Genomic DNA, 23,658 nt, shown 5'->3' on the forward strand with positions numbered 1-23,658 from the left:
CTATTTATTTGGAATGTAGGCTTTCAGATAGCATTTTAAATATTAATGACCGGTCTCTGGTAGTCAGCATAAATATGATTTGCATTAGCACTAGGTTATATCATCTTGAGTGCCTCTGATGTCAATGATTGGGTATAGTAGTATCTGACATCATCTCCTTAGGTCACTGACAACTTTGACCTCTATTCTTATGCACAGTTTCTGTCGTCTCAAAAGCTCTTTTGAATTGATTTGAAATTTTGACTCTTCCCTTTATGAGGCAGTAAAATTGATAATTATTCAGATGGGAACTGAGCACTGAGTGAAAAATCAATTCCACCCGCTCTCTGCCGCGTATAAAATTACTTCTGAGTCGGCTGGACTGAACGGATGGCCAGAGTAAAAGCAGCAGGCAGGAGTAGTGGGAAGAATTAGCTGGACACAGCTAATAGCCTGAAGGGATAGACTTGGAAAAGAGGGAGTGGGCCAGTTGGGGGTTATTATGAGCAAGGATGGGTGCCATTGATCATCTGTTTGCATCAGCTTTCCAAGACCTTATAAATCAACCCTGAAGAGCAGCAGAATCCAAGATTTCAGCCTCTTTCCAGAGGGAATTTATATTAGATTATTCTCATTTTCACACTCAGATGAAAAGTGAGCCATTGATTATTCATTGGTTGCCCATCAAATGCTGTTTTTATAGATGATTTGCCTATCAGAGAAGATAATGAACAAGGTTGCTGCTTCATAACTCAAGGTTTCAGTTTTCAAGGCATCTGTGTCAGTTAAGTAATGCCTAACCCTATTAAAAGGAATGGGTTACAAATTGCTTAACAGTGCTGAAAAACTAGACCCTAATGACTAATTGTGCTTGGAGTTTAGAGAGGGTTTGTCAGCTCTTTAAACTAAACTGATGCAATGATACTGCAATTATTTACTAGTTTGAACTGTTCTCCCCCTGCACCACCAACCTGGAAGCATAGTTGCATGAAGAGTGTCAATTCTAAATTGCAAAAGTTATCTCCTCAAGCTTCCACAGCAAATGAAGCATGAACCCACATAAAGGGTCTTCTGACATTCTTATAGGCCTTTCCTATAAGACATTTTAAGTGCCTCTCACCTGAAAATGTGTTTATTATGACCTGCTATGTGGCTTTAGATCTTCAGTGTTTTTAAAAACATTCTCCAAATAAGCCATCTTCCATATTTTGCAAACAAACCTAAATTTGCAAAGCATTACATTTAATCCATTTGAAGATCTGTTATAATTAAGTAAATCTATTTTAAGTAAGAATTATTGTCTAACCAGCATTGCTTTAACTTAACTGAGAAAAACCCAGTTTACGTATATTAAGCAAAAAAAAAAAAGTTCCCATGTTTTTATGTCATTAGAGAGATAAACTAAAGTTTTAAGAACAGGCCAGTAGTAACAGTGATTAGGCATGGATCTGCTACAGTAATTTGGAAGATAAAATTTCTACGGGAAACGTTTTCAGTTTTATCCCTGGTCATGTTAAGTGTTTGTATCTATAACTCAAAGGTCAGCATACATTTAGTTATATCACAGAATGAAAGAAGGATCTACCTAAATTAGGTACATGAAAGAGTGTGTTTTATAAGAGTAGAAGGGCATTTCAAAGATGAGACTCATTCTCTTTCAGATTATAAGAATAGGACACTGAGGCTGAATGCTTCTCTAAATCATAACTTCTATTAAAACTACCTGCTCTCGAAAGAGTAGCAACTTCCATAGAAGTAGAACAAGAATTATGTGATGGTCAGTATTACTGATTAGATTATGCAATTAACTTATTAACAAGGTATTTTTAGCAATTATGTTCTCTAAAATTTAAATACACTGAATGGAGGAATTAGAACATTTAGGTTTTAATTTATCTTAACCTCTTCTATTTAACTATTTGGCTCAAGTGAGCTGTACTAAAAACCAGAAAAAGTTCTAATTATAATTCTTTCTCCCTCGCTCTCTCTCCCCCTCCCTCCCACTTTGTGCTAACCTGACATTTAACTACAAATTGTAAAGAGCTGTCAGGAGTTATAAGAATCATACTTCAGTAGGGACGTAAGCTGGAAAGAACATTCACCCTTTTCCTCAATCAGTCAGTCAATCAATGAAAATTGCTTTTGTACAGTGCTCTTCGTGACATGCATCCCAAAGTGAATTACAGCAAAAGGGAAATCATCTGCTCTTTTTTCATTTCTGTGTTTAGATTGAAAGGATATTGCTCAACATTTTGACATACTATACAAGACATCTTTCTTACTTAAGATACCATCCTATAGTACTACGTAGGAGAAAGTGCAGTCACATATTTAACTGATGTTGAGATTTTGGCCTATAGAACCTCAGCAAGACTCTCACAGTGGGAAACACTTTAGCAGATGAAATATATTCATGTCTTTTATGCTCTTAAAAAAATTAACCAGACTTTCTAATGTTATTATAGACATTTCTAGTGAACCCTAAATAGAAAGTATGCTCATGACCCACTAGCTCAATCTGGTTAATTTGCAGCTATTATCAAAAGTATGGCAGTCGATTGATGTCAAAAACACATGCTGAAGGAACATTCACAACTGGTTCAGAGGATAACATGGATTTAAAGGGAAGCCGGGGATAGGTCATTAGACATGGCAAGTAAAAACTAAGAATAATAGAATTGTTTTTTGCACATGCTGCTGCAGTCTTGGTCTTCTTCACAGCAACATATGTATGTACTTTGTATTTATTTCTAGGAAAAAAATAATACTGGCAAAATATTGCAGACAGTAGCTTAAGCTTTTTCATATGCATTTAATCTGATTTAATCACCACAGTATCTCTGTGAAGCTGTAGTATTATGAGCACCATTTTACAGATATAGAAACCAAGGCATAAAAAGATTAAGTAGGGGCTTCCCTGGTGGCGCAGTGGTTGAGAGTCCACCTGCCGATGCAGGGGACACGGGTTCGTGCCCCGGTCCGGGAAGATCCCACATGCCGCGGAGCGGCTGGGCCCGTGAGCCATGGCCGCTGAGCCTGCGCGTCCGGAGCCTGTGCTCCGCAACGGGAGAGGCCACAACAGTGAGGGGCCCGCGTACTGCAAAAAAAAAAAGATTAAGTAACTTTCCCAAGTTACTAGTGGTCAATAAGATCATGTAGTCCATAAGCGGAAAGACTAAAATTTTACCTTGATGTGTTTAGCTGCAGCGTTCACATGCTTAACCACAAAGCTATAATTTGTTGGCGGCTGCTAATTTGAACTAGTATGTATGTTTTGAGCACTTACAATGAGGCAAGTTGAGCTTCCAGTAAGTCCCACTGGGGCCATCCTTAAGGTAGAATGATTTAGAGCAGTCATCCTATACCCCAACTTTGTGCTGCAGCCGGAATGAAACAGATGGGCAGTGACCCAAAGAGGCAATGGGCAAGGGAGAGGGAGGTTGCTTTGCCAGCTGGTATAGAAAAGCCCTGTGGCTCCCACCATGACTGACAGAGCTAACAGAGCTTCCTCTCTCTTATTCTACACCCATACCCAATCATTAATTCTGTAGCCAGACATTGAAGGTATAAAATTTAGCAGGACATGTATCCTTGAGAAGGTCAGAGTCTAATAGTGTAACTGTCTCATGATGTTCCTTTGTGACTATCCTTCAGTTCCTCTGAGGTAGCTCTTGAGGTTTACTCTAACCTGACTTTTCTAGGATAGAGTCAATATAGAAGCTGTGAAATGAAGTTGGGGAAGCAACAAGTGCTTTGCATCCATCCCCCATACCCTGCACGTCTCTAGGCTTTGTCCTGACTCTCACCACTGATTCATCAGTGTTGAATGTCATTTTTCACCTCTTTCTGATTGTAAACAGCTTCTGTTTTTTAAGAGGCTTCTACTACTGAGTACCATTAGCTCTACTGAAGGTCCTTCTTAAGGGCCTCTCACATGGGCAAGTCTGAAACTGACTCCTTTGAGCATCCCTCTCCTTCTCGTTTTCATTCTGTAAGGTACCACAGACTAAGGTGCCTATAGAGCCAAGTAGGAAGCTTGACTGAGGTAGACAGGAACGACAAACTGTGTTCAGTATACATCCCTATCTAAAGGGGGCAGCCTCCAAAGGGCTCCAGCTAATTGTTGCCCTGTAAGGTGCTAAGACCCAGTGTTGCCAGATATATTGAGATTTCCCCACGGAGAGAAGCCAGAAATACAGTTTTGTAAATGTTGGCGACTGATTGAAAAATTAAAATAAAAATACTCTGCAGGTCAGCACTCTATGTCTGGTTATCAGTTTCCCACCTCTGTATTCTGTACTCTTAGAGAATTTCAGAACTCAGATCTCTTAATGCATGATCCCTTGCATTTCTCGTAGCCATCCCATGTGGCCTTGCAACAGTGATATTTTTATTTGTCTCTGATGTCTTGGTAATTCTTAAAGCACACTTTTTTAATTTGCTGTTTTAAGAAGATGCCAATATTTTGCTTTTACATATGACTCTATACTTAGGTCTTTAATGAAACTTAAAGAGGGCATTTTATCACATTTGGGTTGTGTCTTTGCATACAGAAGGGGTGCAGTAAACAGGCAATGAAACTCAGTTAACATCTCCCAAACATTTTTTTTTTTAATTTTCAAAATAATAAGGTTTGTTTGAGGCAGAAATAAAGCTCACTTTGGTCAAGTGTGTGTGTGTGTGTGTGTGTGTGTGTGAGAGAGATCTAATTACTAAGGATCATATCAGAGTATCTAAGAGGACCAGGGCTGCACAAAAGTATCTAGTTAATAGCCAGGTAACAAAAGTCCAAAAGGGAGTAAAACTCTTAAGAACGATCAGTGTGTGACCACCACCCCTAAAGATCAGCTTAGAAAGTTAAAATATATAATTTTAAAAATGGAAAAACACTAATTTTTAATTAAAATGGCTTTTATCTGTGATATAATAAAATCATTTATCCATCTTTAGAAGGATGATTCTTGTCCAAATCCTTTGTTATATTCCATATCTTTGCCATTTTGATTTCATTTTTGTTATAGAGATATTTGTTGAATGACTGTTTCAGCTGTAACAAAAAATGGTATTTTAAAACAAAACCCTTTTAAAAAGAAACCTATTCTTGATTTATAAATCATCAAATTAGTGTTATAACCCTATCACCTATCTTTACACAGTACCTTTTTTTCCCCAAAGATCACCTCCATCTTGATACTTGTCCCAGCACCTAGCAGAGCCTGAAACCTTGTGATGGTCAATGAATGTCTGCAAAACAAACCAAAAAAATTAATTTTTAAAAGTGCAATCTACAGGCAGTGACTTTAGGTATCAAATCTAACATGGTCATAGACTAATACATGATAAAATAAATGATAATGCCAAGATAAGTTTATATCGTCATATACTATATAATAACCCTGCTGAAATTCCATAAGAAAATTTTATTCTAAACATGGATGAAGAAAGAAATAAGTACTTCAAATACTGTTTCAAATGGTTAACAGAACAGAGAAGGTTTGTGGTGGGGTTTTTTTTTTTTTTTTTTGTCTGTTTGTTTGTTTGTTTTTTCCACTGGGACATGTGTTTTTCTACCTCTAAGCACAGTTTAAAGATGTAATCCATTGATAGCGTAACTTGCCTTATTAATTGAAAGGGATGGAATCCACCAGATGTAGCCCAAACCAGCAGAGAGTTAGGTGACTAAGCAACAGCAAAGACACCATATTGAGTGAGCCAGATTTCGGTCTCCAAGTCATTTATTTCAACCGGTGACAATACATTTAAACTCCTGTGCCTCAGCAGTGATTGATGGTTTAATATCATATATAATTTTTTTAATGAAGGAAAACCATTTAAATATGTTACCATTTGCACTGGTATTCTCCTATGTACATAACTGCATTTAATCATTATGGGGATTGTTTTTATACTTGTGTAATTTGTATCCAAGAAATAACTGTCAAAACCATCTCATGCTGTTGCTGGAAATGGTACAGTGTGCTTCATACTTGAATAGATTCATTCTTCCCTGCACATAATTAAGAGTGTTGGAGCTTTCACTGCTACCACATAGGAATTCCATGTTTACATTTCTGAGAATGAAAAATTAGCCACAGTTTGCTTTTTCAGGCTCCCATTTTCTGGGGCTGTGATATTTAAGTACCTTAGTTCTGTACCAGTATATGATTTGAAGAGTTTGATTTTAAGACTTTTAATATTAAAATACATAATAAAATTTTATTATCTAATTATAAGAGGGTTTAGCCTCTTATTAAAGTTGCTAAACCAGGCCTGGATTAACATCATAATGGCACAGTTTGACATGGAATACTCAAAAGTCAAGTTCGAGGGAAGGGATGGGTTTTGTTGTTGTTGTTGTTTTGGGGGTTTTCTCCTATACCCACCCCTCGCACAAAATAACAAGGACGAAACGCATGTGTGGAAACAAACAAGGAGCAATTTGGGACGCTGGAGAAGGAGTGGAGGTGTCAGCCTAGGATGGTACCCTTAGGCGAGGCAGCTGGTATATGTAGCCTTTTGTTTATCTGCTACTGGTTTATGTAGCCTTTAGGCCGGCAGCAGAAACAATCACTCCTACAGGGTCAGCTGCTGGTCAGAAGCAAAATAAGAAAAGATTTTGCGTTCAAATGCACAGCCATGATTTCTGTACAGCTGGCACCTGCTGCTGGTGCACAGCGTGAAGGTGAAAGGGCAAAGAGGCAGTTGTTCAAAACTCAAGAATGGCTTAAAGGGACTTGTAGATTAATCTGCTTTATTAACTTCTGTATATTAGATAACTATTGCTATGAATGACAGTACATCTTTTTGAATAAGTCGCATCTCTTTCTCTTTTAAATTAGCTTTTGAGTAATGAATATTAAATAGAAAGCATTTCAGGGGTAATTAAATGAAAACAGAATGATGTCATTTTACAATTATATTTGTGTGTTTATAGAATAGGGGAATTATAATGTTTTCCAAGGAGCTAAAAAAAAAAAGAGCCGGCTTCATAAAGAAGAATTTGAAATAAATAAGTTAGATGTCCATTAGCCTTTGTGTTTAGACTAAAAAGTATGATGTAGTTTGCGACTTAACGTAGAGTCATTGGGTGCCAGTGGCTTGATTTGGCATTCCCAGGGGCTCCAAGTGTTTTCTTTATGAATTAAAGTGACCGCAATCCGTCATTGTTCTTTTATCTACAGTTTAGGACAGTCAGTTTTGCTATCACTCTGCAGCAAATGTTCTCAGAATAGCAAAGGAGTAGTAAAAAACAACAGCCGTACCTTTTCCTTCGCACTCATGTAGGGCAGATAAAGAGCGCTTCATGAGGAAGAAAACGCACGGTTTTACCCAGGTTTAGCCCAATGATAATTAGGCGTGCTTTATAACAGTCTCTCACCCGGTATGGCAAGTGGCAAACAAGATGGTTTTTAGCCTCTTCATTAATAGTGATTGGCGCAGTTAGCTTAATTTATCATTATAAATTAAGGGTAAAAAGAGTTCACTTTCATGCGTTCTTTTTTAAAGCCTCTGCAAGGAAAATTTCTAATCCATAGACAAAATACTGACACCAACTCTGGGAACGTGTTTAACAATCTGCCTTCTAAAAGGACAACTCTTTTCTGCTGACTCTCAGTGATTTTTTGTTTTTGTTCTTTTAAGAATTCTCAGAAAAAGCATAGCAGATGACATCTGCCTTTTTCATGCTAACACAGCACAGGTAGTAGCATTTATCCATATTTCACAAAGGGAAGGCGTCTGGGATTTCATTTGCACTCCCAAGTTTTAACACAAGTTCAGTCTTTCTACTCTGAGCAGTGTTTCTGTGACATGTGAAGATGACACCTGAGATCACCTCCCTGTGTCACATCCAAGCCAGCCCAGGGCTCACCAGAAGGATCCTAAACTTGCATGGGTGTCACAAAGGAGCAGACTACTTTGACCAGAAAAGATTGGGTTAGGAGTATTTCCACATCCTTACACTCCGAAGTGGAAGAGCCTTTACACCTCCTTCTTAAAGATCTAGACTTTTCCTCCATCCTGTAACAGAAGCCTTATTTACTGTAGGGTTGCTAGGACCTAAGAAGTCACTATAAAAGGGCGATCTCAGGTTCAAACAGAATTTTTATGATGAATGATAATGATGAAAAAGAAGTAGAAATAATTATTATATGCTAGGCTTGTGTGCTAAGTGCTTTATATATATGTACACAGGCATATATTCCAGTGTGTGTGTGTGTGTGTGTGTGTGTGTGTACATATATATATATATTTCTGTTTAAGTCTCACTACTCTGTGGGGCAGATATTTTTATCTCCATTTTATGATCAAAATACTGTAATTGCAGCTCTAGTAAGATAGTAACTCACCCAATACCGTACAGCTAGTAAGTAGCAGAACCCATGCTCTTCACCAAAATACAGTGCAACTTTTAAATGGGCTAGATGGAGGCTAAGCAAGGGGAGACACATGCCATTCATTCATTCATAAATCCTCGACTGAGCCAGGGGCCCCTTTCTTTGAGAACTGATTGGACAAGAGGAAACGCTTGACCTAAGCTGGCTTTTCTTCCCTAGATTTAGAAACGAGCATTTAAAAGATACTGGTCAGCCTCATCTGAATTGAAGACTTGAAAAATCAAGAGCCATGGGGCAGCCATTCCTTGCCACATGCTCAGAGAAGTAGCCAGTCTGCAGCGAGAGAAAAGAGCAGCAGACGTGCTAAAAGGATCTCGAGAGACCAGGCAGGCCCACAGAGGGAGACTGAGAAGGATCCCACCAGCGTTCTTGCCGCTGGTTCTAAGCCCTTGAGAGGCCTGACCGTGCTGCCTAGTGTAGGGGTCCTGAAGCCACCCCTTTTAGGCCTAAGTTTTGCCCGCGATAGTTGCCGTCCTCCTAGCCAAAGGATTCTTGACTCAGGGAAGCTGTGAGGACACAGTGAGCCAATGAGTATAGACTCACCTAGCCCAGAGAAGGTATTCAATCAATGTGTAAAAGTAGCCTTCACTGTGAAAAACAATATGCAGCTACCACTTTTCGATGTCCCTGTCCTTGTCCATATCCCTGCTGTTCATAAGTATAAATGTGAGAAAAGTATCCCGTCCAGGAAATCCCAGGCCCAAGACTTCATTTCACAAGATGATCTGATTTTGCCGTGACTTCAGCCGGATTACTTACGTCTACCTGGTCCCATCCATGTGTTCTGCCTTTCTTAGAGTTCCTTCTGTGACAAGCATTCTTAATATCACACTCACTCACTGGACTGGATGGGGCATGGTGTGATTTTATTCTTGGGCCCAAACTGACTTTTTCTCACTTATTCTTCCTGCATACTCCAGGCATTACCTTGCAATGGCAAGAATGAAAATAAACGCCATAACTCTTTCCATTTGTATAATGTCTTCATACCTTCTGTCTCTTCTGACTCTCACAACAACCCTGATGGGTAGACAGGGCCAATGTGAATATTTTTTAACTTGAGAGTATGGGTACGTGAACACATTTAATCCCACAGTACCTGTATGGGTAAAGTGCACAGAGGTTCAGAGGGGTGAAATAACTTGCCCAGAGACACAGAGCCACTAAGTAGCAGTGCCTAGAATATAACGAAGGCTTCCTTGTCCCTAGATTTTACAGTTTTCTTGTCTCTAGATTTTAACATACCAAGGCTCCCCAGGGCCTTACCCTGCCCTTCCTTCCTGGCATTTCTTCTTCTCCGTCCATCCCTATTCAAGGGAGACAGCAAGATAAATGACAGGGTTCCCCTGCCTTCATTTCTCTTAGTGGCACTGTGGATGGTATAAGAAGCTCTTTGAGTTTCTTGGAAGAATGGCACAGGATAAAGTGAGGGTTGGTTTCATGATGGCATGATTTATTCATTTCGCAGTTATTACTGATTTTTCACATAGTACTTGAAGGGTAAATTATGTGAAATTTTCCCAAAGTATATTAAGGTCTGGAGATGTGACTTCCACCTTCATATTCATTTGTCTTGACCCTTGGAAATTTTAACTAGCAGTAGCCATTCGTGCAGCTGTGAGCTCATATAGTGTGTTAAGGAAGACTTCTTATTTGGTTGCAGTCTAACCACTACTTGAGGAACAAGGTAAAGGTTCCCTCATCCTCTGACCTTTCATGAGTTAATGCTGCTTTGTATGCTTTGCAACCCAGAAGAACTCTTGCGTGTTAATTCTGTATCCCTTGTCATGCTTAGGAAAATACAGACGTAAGTGCTTTCAGACTGATGAAATTCTATCCTCCTTTCATAGTTATTTAATTGCAAATTCTCTATTTGTGGAGGACTTTCTACTTACAACAATCAGAGCTGACAGATTTTACAGTCAACATACCTGGTTTTGACATACCAGTTATGCTACTTCCTGTGTCCTTGGAATACTTACCTCACCTCTTTGAGGTTAGCAGCCCTTCAACAGGGGGAGTTCTTTACATTACTTGAACTGGCCCCTGGGATCAGGTGGCTGGACTGCTCCCTCCTGTGGTCTCATGCCCAGACTCCCCAAGACTAACCAAGACCTAGATGTCTCCCATTCCATCACTCCCTCAGCCAGTTACCCCATAACTTGGAACATTGGTATCGTGGAAAAGAAAAACATTCAAGTGCATGTTTAGTTGAGGTCATGTGAACATAGAATGCTAAGAAGGAGCGATGGGAAGCTCAAGGCCTGAAGAGAAATCTCTTAGGCCCCAAAGAGACCCACCAGAAAGAAAACACTAAGCAAGAGCTCTGTGTTAATCCCCATACTTAATGTGGCGTCTCGTTTTAGATGAGACAAAGAAGTTCCACTCAGGGAACTAAAAGCGTCAATTAGAGTTAAGTGCATTTAGGGATGATTTCTCTGAGACCCTTAAGATTGGAAGGAAACAACTTGATGGGTGCGCAATAAGAGATTAGTAAATACTTAGGCTGCATGGGCTCTTTTAGGCCACAGGGACCACATTTTATTCAATTCTGTACCACAGTGCCTGACACATAGTAGGAGTTCAGTAATTCTTTGAGCAAAGAATAAGTCTAGGAAATGAAGAGGGAGGGAGAAAAGAAGGAAGGAGAAGTCCCTAGCACAGTACCTGACACATGGCAGGTACTCATCACGGATGTGTTGCGTGTGTGCACCTAGCACGTAAGAGTTGATAATAGAATATTATTGACTTGAAATGAGTGCGGGTGAAACAAGTAGATAACAAGAGGGCTTTAGAGCTTCTCTAGCGGCCTGGCCTGTTTTGGAATCTGTACTTTAAGGGAGAAGTTCCACCCTCAGTACACGATGGCCTCTTCTTATCCCACAGAAGGAGCAAGCCCTCCCTCCCCAACCCCATCTTTCTCCTGAGCCCCTTGCATTACTGAGAGGCTGGAAACAAACTGACAGAAACCTGGAGAAAAGTACCTCAAGTGATTTAGGAGAATGGAAGGGCTGGCTTATGGGGCCAGATTAAAGAAGCTAAATATGTATAGCCTGCCTAAGTGACAACTAAATGGGGCGTTTGATAAGTCTATAAATACTTGGAAGATGTAAATGCCAAGGAGGAAAGGGAATTACTTAGCATGGCACAACGGAGTATTGGCGTAATGGGATAATATTAAGAAAGGGAAAATGAAGGTTGAACATCAATAGAAAGCTTCCTGACAAAGAGAACCATTCCTGACAGAGGACACTATTAAGTTACGTGCTGTGGGCCAAGGGAAGTAATGGCAGTGCCATTTCTCAGGGTACTGGCAACAGAGCCAGCAGGACAGGACCCGAGATATGTCCTGACTGAGGCACAGGAGCCAAGCAAGTAACATGTGTCTGCGGCCTCCGAATCCTAGAAACAGGAAAAAAGCTGCATCTTCTTGGGAGAACTCAGACGGCTCAGCCTCCTAAAGGGTCAGACCCTGTGGAGAACGGTTATACCAATCGTTCGCCCTCCCACGCCACTGCCCAAAAGAAGTCATCCACCTAAAACGGTACCCCATTTCCTCCAAGATAAAGCCCACATTCTCTAGCACGCAGTAGTAGGCCCTTCGCAGGACGGGGCCTCTGCCTACCTAATCAGCCTCCTCCGCCACCACCACTCCCCGCGCACCCTCTCAGGTCCCACAGAGCTGCCCGTCATTCCCCAGACACTTCTCCAAACCTTGGCACCTGCTTGCTCCTTTTCCTACCTTACTCCCTGTCAGACTTTGCTTGTTCTCTACAACAGATCCAGGTGTCACCTGTGAAGCCTTCCCTGCCTGCCCCCCGCCCCTAGACAGCGTTAGTCAGCCTCTTGTGGTCTCTCAGAGCCTCCTGTGCACACTTCTGTTTGTGGCGCTTGCTAGAGTGTGTTGTCATGTAAACAGTGTACTGCCTCCCCTACTTGAGTTCTTGGAGGGCTGGGACTGTGCCTCACTCATTGGTATGTCCTCAGGGTCTAACTCAGAGCCTGGCACAAAGTAGGTGGCAGTAAAGTCTGAATAAGTCAAGAAACGAGGTTCTATTCCCAGCACTTTCAGTCACTATCATTCCTTAGGCTCCCTATGTAAATATTAGGGTGAAAGAGCTTCCAAATCTCAGTAACATCTTTGAATCATCTCCCCAACCGCTTGGCCAGCACTCTCTATGCCATTTAGACAGCTATAAATAAAAACGCTCAAATCTGAAAGGCAGCATGCCATCCTCTGTGGTTAAACTCGAGACTGCTCTTTAATGGAAAGTGCTTCTGAGGGCCGAGTGAATTTTCCAAAAAATATTTTTTTCTCCTCACACAAAATCATTCGAACATGATAAGTAAAATAATCTTCCTCTGTTGGTTATGAAGATTTTTAGGTCCATCTAACCAAATCCCTTCGGGAAGTCAGAGAGAATATAGTGACAGATGATAGGCAATGAAACTTTGAACCTCCTACTGTAAGGATAATATGTTTATTATGAAATACAATATTCACTGCACTCTGCTCTGAGGACCGCATGAGATGCCCCCATGCCATTATGCCTTATGTTGTTCTGTTGTGAAATATGATATTCATTGCAAAATGTTGTGATGACTGTTCAATAAAGTACCATGCTGTTTCCCGCTCCCTTCCTTGATTTTGAATGGCCTCAGTTAGAGTTTACTTTATCACTGAATATTTAATATAAACATGTGCTTGTAGTCGCCTCTGTCACGCATGTATATGTACACTGGGTGGGGTTCATTTCACTGCTCCTTATCCCCCGAGCTCACTGGGACTGTGGGCCTGCTAGACGGCAGCCGCCCTCCACCACGTGCAGCGCTGCTGGGGCCGCCTAGCATCCAGCCCCTTCTCTCATTGGCAGTCTTGAAGTTGAGGCCATGTTCTTAAAGCTCTGAATTTACCTGTAGCTTCAGTATCAGGTTGTTGTTCTTCGAAAGATTTCTTTAACTGGGAAGAAAATGGGATACGCAGTCAAGGATTCTGACCATTTCTCTCTGTCTCTGCTACCACAGACTTGCGGAGGCCCTCGCCATTTCTCCTCTGGACTCGTGCAGTAGTACCTAAACATGTTGCCTTGCCTCCAGTACCTACCCGTCATTGCCATTCCGCAGTTTCCCATAAGTTTTGTTCTAAATCACCGATCTCATCATTATTCAGAAGTCCTTTGAAGGCTACCCTTTGTGTACTGGCCCGAACTCATTTCTGCATTCAGCCTGACATGAAAGACCTTTTATAGCCTGGACTCAGCCCAGTCTTCTCCTCACCCTCAGCTCTACTCCTTTCCACTCAAAAGAAGGTCTCTCTTAAAAGCCTCCTATACAGAGGCTGATTATTCCTCATATATGCCAAGCCCTGTCCCCTGTGCCTTTTCTCATTTTATTGTCTCTTCCTAATGTATCCTTTCCCAGTGATGCTATATGTGTCTTTTAAGATTCACATTAAATATTAGCTGTCCTGTGTGGATAGGCTGATTTTTTTAGACAGAAAACGTAGCGCATATGCCTTTGTTAGTCTCTCTTGAGCTTACACACATTTTCTAATTTGGGGCCCCCAGAGGCTAGTGTAGGACATTTGAGGTTCCAGAACCTGATTGTATGGCAGTCATTTGGGCAGTATACCATGAACTAGAAATTACAGTGTCACTTGAAAAAAATGAGAGGAAAATGGCTTTGGCGTTGAAAGCCATTCCTTTACATACAAGTTTTCCCAACATTCCTACCTAGAGGAAACTTAGATAATGTTTTTGACAAGGGATGCTTAATTTTTACATCAAATCGAATACTGTTCCGTTTGATGTTGGCCAGAGAAGAGTGAGAAAGGGTTTCCCAAACAGTGCTGAGTGGCAAATCCTTCAGCCTCCCAGTACCCCAGGTTTTCTGGTTTCCTTTTAATGCAGCGAGCCGCTTTATGAGATCTGCAGCCACTTGAAATATGAGTTACTACTCGTAAAAAGTTTCAAGTGGATAATGAAGATTCAAGAATGAGACTCACAGTGTAGTGCAGTCAATTTTGTTGCTGCTGCTTTCCAGTACATCTCTGCCATTGAAATGAATTATTTATTGTAATTTATTTCAACCATGGAAAATAAAACTGTTTTCATTGTGATGTGCACTGTAACATTCAGAATAGACACATCACATGCAGTACTCTCAATTAATTAATTCTGAAGTTTCATTCCAACTTTATCTTCTTTATTATAAGCTATGAGACTGGCAGGTAATTCTTTCCCCAATAAACTATGATTAAAATGAATGTTTTGAGAACTAGGGGTAATGTTGGTAATGGAGAAAATTGAAACAGCAGCAACACTAGGTTGTGTATTTCCTTAGATTTTACAGTGGATTGGAAGGGTTTTTAAATATTCTAGGCAATTTATCACTTGGAGGAAAACTTTTTCTCCCTTAACTTTTTGTAAGGAGTGGGTGGAAGAGGAGGGTACTCTTAGTTTAGATGTGGAACCGTGCAATGCTAATATATGGCCAAAGCCAGCTGAGTTAACCAGTCCTGCAGTACCTTTATTGGTAAGAAGTTTTTTGCCTTTTTTTTTTTAAAAAAAGCAAACTTAGCATTGTACAAAGGCCAAGAGGCAGGACTCCCAAATGATTTTGCAGAGGAGAATGGGTCACCTGTAATTGATTGCAATCTTGTTTCTTCTAAAAAGAGGCTCACCTCATGCATTTCATTTGATTTTTTTTTTTGATTTAAAGTGCTAAATAGTTGCTTCTGTTATGAGACTGCAAAGACACTATGAGAACTTAGGAATGTGCTTAATATGTACAGATATTAAAAGATTTAATATAACTTAGGTGGTGGGGCTTAGTCCAGGCAGAAAAGTACTTGCTTATTTGTCCATTACTTTCATTTTTCATAACATTCCACTAATACCACATTGCTAGACAGCAGACAAAGAAACAGTTGATTCCTTTTCCCCAAAGATGACCAGTATCTAATTTGAGGAGGATCACATTTCAATATTTGCTATGCACGTGGCCTAAGAACAGCGCTTGGTAATGACAGCAACTCGCTAACCTCCACAAGCACTGAAAATCTGGAAGCTTTTCCTCCTTTGGCAGCATTCAGGTTCTTCCAGGTCATAGATCTTCAACCAGGGCATGGGGCTCTGGAGAAATTGCCGTGGAGATGGGTAGAAGGTCTCTCTGCTTTTTCAGGCTCTACTACACTATCGTTTTTGTTTTGTTGTTTTTATTGCTGTTGCTAGGGCCAGCCTTCCTCCTCCTCTCCTAACTGGCCTTCTGAAAAGCCAGTTACAGGTGCCAGAGGCTTCTTGAGACTCAGAAGCATCTCTCAAGTGTTTGGTGCATTTATCGGTTGTTCTCAAAACATCAGCAACTCACTGCATCAAAATCAAAGGCAATCTAGCTTGGTCAGCAGTACATATAATTGTGTATCCTACCCCCTCTTCTCATTGAGGGCCCAAGCAGATTAAGGCACCCCATTCCGCAGACACACCCTCTTGGGCACAGCCCTGATCATCCTTGCTTTGTCCTCCTCTCCCCACCTCTGTCTGGATCTAGGTACAGGGACGCTTTGTCTTTGGTCTCTCATCTCTTCTTTGGTCCATCCTTCTTTTATATAAACCAAAGCCTCCTTCTCAGCCCCTCCTTGCACCACCTTTTGGAGAAGACAGATTACTCTTGCCCCATTCCCATTTTCCATTTCCCTGGTCAACAGGGAGCAAAGTTGCAGTGTAACTAAAAGGTCATTCAGCCCTGAGCAAAGAGGCCAGGATAGAGAGAGAAGAGCTGAAGTTCCCTAAATATGTTAAGGATTTGATCCCCATAGATCAGAGTTCATATCATCACTTCAGATTCAGTTTTGTCTTTCTGAATCAGATGGGGAGCAGAAGGGAGGAGTTTGAATTTTTTTTCACCTAGTTCTTAGACTTTGTGGAATATTTTTTAGTTTTATTAATCAATATGTTCGAAGAACATGAACAATGAAAAGTGCTCACTTTATTGGGAGTATTGTAACTCGAAGAAAATTAGCTTAATTTACTAATGTTTTCTATGATGTTAATTTAAATTGCCGTATACTTTTGGTGGGAGGGAAACCAGTGGTTCAGTGGACCGTGTTCCAGAGACAATCTATTAATTATGTCTACTGCTGTTCACCTTGGGAGGCTGAAAATATGTTAACCAAATTTATAAAAGCTGTAGGTGGGAGGCAAGAAGGTCTGCTGCAAACTCACCAGGAACCTCTGCCCTGGATTCCAATCACAGGGATTTCAGGAGCTGCCCGGCTCTTGATCAGGTGGCAGAGTGGCCAAACAGAGGAGATACACATGGGCAGCATAGCTGGGAGGCTCACTGCAGGTGGAAGAGTGAGCCACGCCCAGAAACGAGCCTTTCCTTTCACACCATGAATCCGCTAGCAGTCTACAGTGAGGGCCAGACACACTGTGCCGCAACCACCACTGCGGCAGGCCTGGTCCTCACCCTCAGGCAACAGCCTCCGGACTCAGGCGGGCCTGTGCACATGTCCTGGTTCCACTTCACCTCGTGGTAGCTGGTGGCTGTGATGCCTTGAGCAAGTGACTGACTTGCTCAGCACTTCAGATCCTTAGTCTATGAAATGGGGATAATACCTACCTCAGGGTTAGCTGAGAGTTCCAGACAGTGTGTGCCTAACAGAGTGCTGAGCACCCAAGGGCTCTCCGTAAACGTGTCATTCCCTGCTGGGCAGTGAGAAAACTCATCAGGCACAGCTTATGCTTAGGTGGAAGTGCTTGTCATTAGAAAAGATGGTGCCTCAGCCTTTGGCCTTGGTGACCTGAAAGGACCTAGAGAGCTCTTCCCGGCAGCTGCTGGCTAGAGAGGCAGCAGTGGCTTAGAAGAGTTCTCAGGCTCTGCACACAAAAGCAGGATCCTTGGAAATGAACAATGTATTAATTTACATATTTACCCATTTCAGGTTTTAGCCATAGACTGAGGCCAGAACTCCTCTGTTTTCTGTACAGTCCCCTTTCGGCTCTTCAGCTCGTTATGCTTTAGTTGATATTTCACTCATCCTTTCCCATTCATTCATTTATTCATTTATGTATTCATTCTGTCATCCAGTAGCTATTTCCTGAGCCTCTGATAGGTGCCAGATGCCATACTAAGCACTAGGGATACAGAGAAAAGTCCCCCATGGTCCCAGCCCCGCAGAAGTTTGCAGACCAGTCTCCCGACCCCACCCCATTGCAGTCACCACCCTGTACGCACTCAAGCCACACCTCTCCAGCCATCCTTCTCCACTCAGCTTCTAGACCCATCGAGCCTCCAGCCTCCTTAGAAAGAGTACATACTCACCGTGTAGCAGTAAAGCACCCAGCACCAACCACATCTTTGCTTATTCTGCACAGGTAGAAGATAGAACAGGAAGCACCTGAAGTGAGAGCATGTAGTTACCACCTTGCTGTAGGGGAAGAGTGACCCAGAACATTGGAGTGGGAAGGTCCACTGTGCTTTGTGCTTGTGCTTTACATGCCATTTTAGGGTAGAAACAGGAGCGGAGCTGAGGAGTGAGCAGAGATCCGTGTAGCACAGCATTGCTTTGTCTTATTTTTCCAGATCAGATATTTGTAGCATAGCTTCATGTTTTATTTAGAAGATTACAAGATTTCAGAACAACAGAAACACTGTCATTCAAAATCCATACTAATACATGTGCCAGACCACATAGGACTGATTTTTGGACTGTTTTCTATTTTAGGGTTTTTTTGCTTGTTTGTTTGTTTGCGTATTGCAACTCCCAGTGAGGGTAACTGATAGTGAGAATATAATCTCGTTTATCTGTCCATAAGCAAGACATGAAATGGGGTGCTTCCTGGAGCCATGAGATTCCACTGGGCCAGATCAGGCAGGGTAACCATAGTTGGAGTAAAGGAACGCTAGTAAGGATTTGAGTGCCTGGGGAAGAAGTCAGTCCTCACAGCAGCCCTTCAAAATAGTTGCCATAATCCTTCATTTTATATGTAAAGAAATAAAGGCTCAGAGAAGTGAAACAACTTGCCCAGCGTCCCAGGTTACGTAAGTGGCAGGGCCAGATTTGGCCTTAGTTCTGACTGGCTCCAAAGTCTGTTCTTGTCAAACCATGTTGGTTTTGCTTCACTGAGAGAAATTTTCTACAAACTCATGCCAAAGCCCTTTGGGAAGGAGGAAGGAGAACAAGGAAGCACCACCTGAGACAGTGTGGTGTCTGGTTTTCCTAAGCGGACTAAGCCTCATGACTCCCCTTCCCAAGTGGTCCATTCCCTGGTTGGGCAGAATAACTGCTTAGGATAATACAGTGGGTAATGTGTGTGTTTTTTTGGACATAGGCTCTGGAAACTGTAGCCTGGGTTGGGCAAATCTGAAATGGCCATTCCAGCCATGCCTGTAACAGTGCAGGAAGTGAGCAGAGGTTGGAGGAGTTCCTTATACTGAACGCTGATGGTGCTTTGTGACTCAGTGCAGGCTGGGGCGGGCCACTGCAGAGTTGCCAAGGGCGCTCTCCTTTCAGTCTTGACTTGTTCGCATCGATAACCCCCAGAGATTTCACGTTACCTGCAACAGGATTCTGTACTCAGGCCTTTCACCCAGTATTCTTCCATATGGGGGCGGACTTTCTCCAAAGGGACTTGCCATACTGATTGAACTGTTTCCCCATATCCTCTAGGAGTGTTAGAAACAAGAACTCTGGAAATGAGTTGACACGTCAATACCCTTTGAACGGATTTGCTCACTAATTTCCATTTTTCCGGAAGAGTAAAAGAGGAAAAAAAAAAAATCATCCATTTTAGCCAACTTTATTTTTAGAAAAGTATTTTATTCAAACATCCCCTTACTTATTACAGACATAAATACATGCATTCAGACAAATGAATCCACGAGAGAACCGTATAAAGTAATTGGCACATCACTTCAGCATGCTTTGTCAGTTAGTGGAGGACTTTGGTGCCTCTGACTTTAATCTTTTCCATTAAAATATCCATTCTGCCTTCAGATTGTGAAACCCATAATATTTTAGGCTGTCTCCGTGGATCTGTTAGTTTTGCTTGTCAGACTAATTTAATTTGTGGCTCTGTGACTTTGGGTGGCTTGTTAAATTGTACACGGAAACATGTGATCTGCAAATGATGTTCAGCATGCCAGGCTTAAGACCTAGTTTCTCCCCAGAGACACTGGACATGCAGTAAATGTGTGTTGGCAGATTTCATTTGCAACCAGCCTAACTGTTAGGATGATGATGATGTGTGAAACGGCAGATGTTTAAGCGCATTACTGTTGCTTTTATATACCTTAAATGTTTCTAACACTTTTTGGAGCACTTTTTATATCCACCGTCTCATTTGATTCTCTGAGCTTCCTTGTACTGGGTTATCATCTCCCTCTTTATAGCTAATGAAACTGAGACACAGAGAGAAAGGTTCAGTGACTTGCCTGAGAACAGGGTAAATTGGATTGCAAAGATGCTAGAGGACAAAGCCAAATGTCACCAGAGCCTAGTCAGGGTGGTGTGTGTAGTAGACTTTGCCACATAATTGCCATTTTCCCCTGCCCTCCTTTGAGGAAAGGAGCTCTGAAGTGGTGAAAACAGGAAGGGCTAGAGATGGGAGGTAAAGAGTGCAAGAAGCAGAAACTGTAGCATCAGCTCCATATGGATGGCCACAACTGGCTTCACTGCTCTTTGCCTGGACTGTTGCAGCAGCCTCATCTCCGGCCTCCCTCCTTGACTGTCACCTGCACAGTACACGTTCCAAATGTCCCCAGAGAGAGATTTCTTAAGTACACATCTGAGCATGTCTCTCCTTTGCTGCAAACCCATCATTGGCTCCCACTGCCAGATTCTTCATCGCGGTCTTCCAGCCTACACTGGGGTCTTGCTTCTGGCCTGCCTCTCTTCCGCCACACTGCATTCCTCACCACTGTGGAACCCACTGTGTTCTTTCCCAGACTCCTTTTTTTGCCACCGTCTCTGCTTAGAACACGTTTATGGTGAACTCCATAAACATGACCTTCTCTGCGGAGCCTTCCCTGATTCTCAGGGGCCCAGAAGCATCCCTCTTTCCACTGCATGCCCACAGCAACTTAGCCCAGCCTAGTGCCTGTTATCTCTGTGCCGAGTAGTCTGCCCCAGGGAGTTTTTAGCTCCTCAAGGATGGAGGTTGTGGTAGATGCCTGTGTTCTCTTACTGCCTCCCAGGTGTCTTGAAGAATTGGAACTTAAGAAAACGGATGAGTATGAAATGTAGGAGTGAAGTGAGTAAATGAGTGAATTAGTGTATGAGGAGTGAATGAGAAGACTTTAACAGCCTGAGCCAGCAGGAAACGTGACTTCCAGCATTACCGGGCATGTGCCCCATTTCTCCCTCTTGTCTGAGAGGAGTCATGGAGAGAGATTACCCCTCCACAGCTTGGCGTCTTTGGTGAAATGAGAGGCAGAAAGAAAGGTGAGCTGGGCTTTTGCCTGGTGACCTAGTATAGAGGAAAACACATCAGGGTTGAGAGGCAGGGACTGATCCTCTTGGCTCTGTGGCCCCTGACTTCTGCCCACCCAGAAGGTTCTCACCAAAGGTTTCGGTGGTGGGAACTCTTCCTCAGGGAGCTGAGAGTCTTTGCCAGGAGTTCCTACAGCAGCATCATAGGCTTCCAGAGTCAAAGCTGTTTGTTTGTCCAGGAAGCACCTTCATGTCTGGTGGCAAGATGTGGGGATAGAAGGTGAGCACATAGAAGGCCTGGGACTCGGGGGGGACTCTGAGCCAGCGCATCAGTGTCTTCATGTGACTCTGTCTTCTAGATGATGTCTGTCCTCATGAATACCATTGTCTTCGAAGACTGTCGGAACCAGTGGTCAGTATCCAGGCCTCTCCTGGGGCTCATCCTGCTCAACGAGAAGGTGAGTGCGGTTGCAGGAAGGTCCGCAGGAGGCGACCACTGGGAAGAGGGAGCACTGTACACCAGGCCAAGCTGTGACAAAGACAGGGAAACCAACCGAGCTTGAGCTGGGACCTTGAGCACGCGGGACAAGGCCATATTCCCCCAGAAGGCCCTTCCCCAGAGGCCTCAGATCTCCTTCAGTTAAGTAGAGGCCTCACACTAGCTTTTCTGGCATCCGGAGCCCTGCACTGGACAGGTGGTTTGCTCAGCATTGCTTCCAGCACACCCTCACTCCCCTCCCTGTTCCGGCAGATTGTGGGCAACCACGCCTCTTGCCCCTTCCTAGGCCTCCCTTCCTTTGTGGGATCCCCACTGCCCTCAGTGGTAGCAGTAGCCCCTCAGGGCCAAACACAGAGGCAGCACCCTTCATCCGGAGCACAAGTCTCCAGTCCTTAAGTGCACGCAGCACTCTGGGCTGCCTCCCCAGTTCTCCAGCTTCCCCTTGAACCCACCCCTGTCTCCCCAGCAGTCAGTAGGAACAGTACATTACTGCTCGGGAGAATGAATTGTCTATACAATAAGAGAGTACTGGGGAAAAAGACAGTGAGTTTAGAGGCAGCCGCATACATTAAAATTCAAACTGAAATCCCAGCCTTGGAAGGAAACTAATAGAAGAAGAAAATATATCAAAAAGAGAAGAGCTGTCTCATCATTCACCTGTGCTGAAGTATCCAATTTTAGCCACATTCAATAGCACTGTCATTCATCTTCCCTCAGTGTTATTGTGATTTAAATCCAAGCTCTATAAAAGAGAGCAGTTCTTTTAAAATGATTGAGAGGGAATAAGGGCAAATTCAGTGTTTAGAAAAAGCTTATGACATCACAATATTATACTTTACTGATGGAGGTAATATTTCATGGTTTGGGATGAAAAACTAATAATTTTCTATTTGGTGTGAGTCACTGCATCATTATAAAAGGGAAAAATAAGTAGTTTTGTGCATTCCCAGTCTTGTTCGGGAAGACATTGTGGTTTAAGTGTAATGCCTCTGATATATAGTATTTAAGTATTAGTCTGACTACATATTAATTATGTGTGTTTTTGATGTGAGCTGTTTTAATGTATGATGGAAATTAAATGTCATGCTGTTTGGGCTTGGAAGGATAAACACGACTGGCAAAATGTTGTCTTTGTGCTGAAATTAGGCTGTTTCCAATGATTAGGAGCTGCTTTTAGCATGAGAGTTTGTGTGTATAAAAGCCGACAGACATCAGCAGAGAAGAAAGGGCTGTGCAGTTCTTTGTGACCAGGTGTGACAGGTGTTCTTCTTAGTGCCAGGAAGCTCTCCCAGGACTAAGCAAGTCCCTGTAACACCCCACCTCAGCAGAACAGACCCATCCTAACTCAGGAGGACAAGGACTTGGAACAAAGCCTGGGGTCGTTTGAGGGGTAGTTCACTGAAGCCACCGAAGACGAAGAGGCCTGAGGAGGGACCCTGGACGTGGTCGCCCAAAGTGCTCCTTGGGCATTTTTAGTTCATTTCTTCCCCTCAGCCTAAGAGGTCCTTCCTCTTTCAGCCTTTCTGTGATTATTGTTGATGAGACTCAGGAAGACCTTTATGTGCTTGGTCCCCCACAGAGGAGGCGAGAACTCCATCAGCCTAAATTGTTCCATGACAATAAAGCAGCTATAGGAAGAGATTTTTATGAGAAGGGATAATACAGTTTATACTCAGGAATGTCCCTGTTGCTTTGGTTTTCTCTAAAGGCTTAAAGTTCAGAGGGGACCTGGACCAAAGCGCCTTTGAGAGTTAGGAGCCCTGAGCACTTTGGAGGTGGTCTAGCCCTCCCCTACAGCTCTTCTCAGGCCCCAGTGTGAAGCCAGAATTCTGACACTTGTTCTGTCTCCCAACAGTATTTCAGTGAACTGAGGGCAAGTCTGATAAACAGCCAGCCTCTCCCCAAGCAGGAGGTCCTTGCCCAGTGCTTCAGGAACCTAATGGAAGGAGTGGAGCAGAACCTGTCTGTCAAGAACAGAGACAGGTAAGCAGCGCCCCATAGTTTAGCATCTCTGGGGTAGGTGGACGTTCCGGGATTGCGCTCAACACAGCTCACGACATACTGATGTGGCTTTTTTATCACACCTTGTAATCCTAGACTCAATTTAGTTCCATGCAGTAAATATGACTGGGTAGTTGCTTTCTTCCAAGCATCACACTAGGCACTGTAGAGCAGCGGTCCCCAACCTTTTTGGCACCAGGGACCAGTTTCGTGGAAGACAATTTTTCCGGTGGGGCGGGGCGGGGGGCGTGGTTCAGGCGGTAATGCGAGCAATGGGGATAATGGGGATGAGCGATGGGAATCGGCGGATGAAGCTTCAGTTGCCCGCGGCCCAGGGGTTGGGGACCCCT

The 23,658-nt window shown here is 42.8% G+C and overlaps 1 protein-coding gene across 3 annotated transcripts in view; it reads left to right on the forward strand.

Moving 5' to 3' along the window:
* RANBP17 (RAN binding protein 17) overlaps positions 1-23,658 on the forward strand; it is a 313,424-nt gene that overhangs the window by 286,333 nt on the left and 3,433 nt on the right. For all 3 annotated transcript variants that reach the window (XR_009563505.1, XM_030829950.2, XM_030829951.2), the window contains 2 exons: positions 21,168-21,266; positions 23,163-23,290. Coding sequence is in view for 2 of the 3 variants with exons in the window: in XM_030829950.2 (XP_030685810.1) it covers positions 21,168-21,266; positions 23,163-23,290 (227 nt within the window). In the remaining variant the exon portion in view is untranslated. The remainder of the gene's footprint in view (positions 1-21,167; positions 21,267-23,162; positions 23,291-23,658) is intronic.

The sequence above is a fragment of the Globicephala melas genome, chromosome 3 (genome assembly GCF_963455315.2).
Source record: "Globicephala melas chromosome 3, mGloMel1.2, whole genome shotgun sequence".
NCBI lineage: Eukaryota > Metazoa > Chordata > Mammalia > Artiodactyla > Delphinidae > Globicephala > Globicephala melas.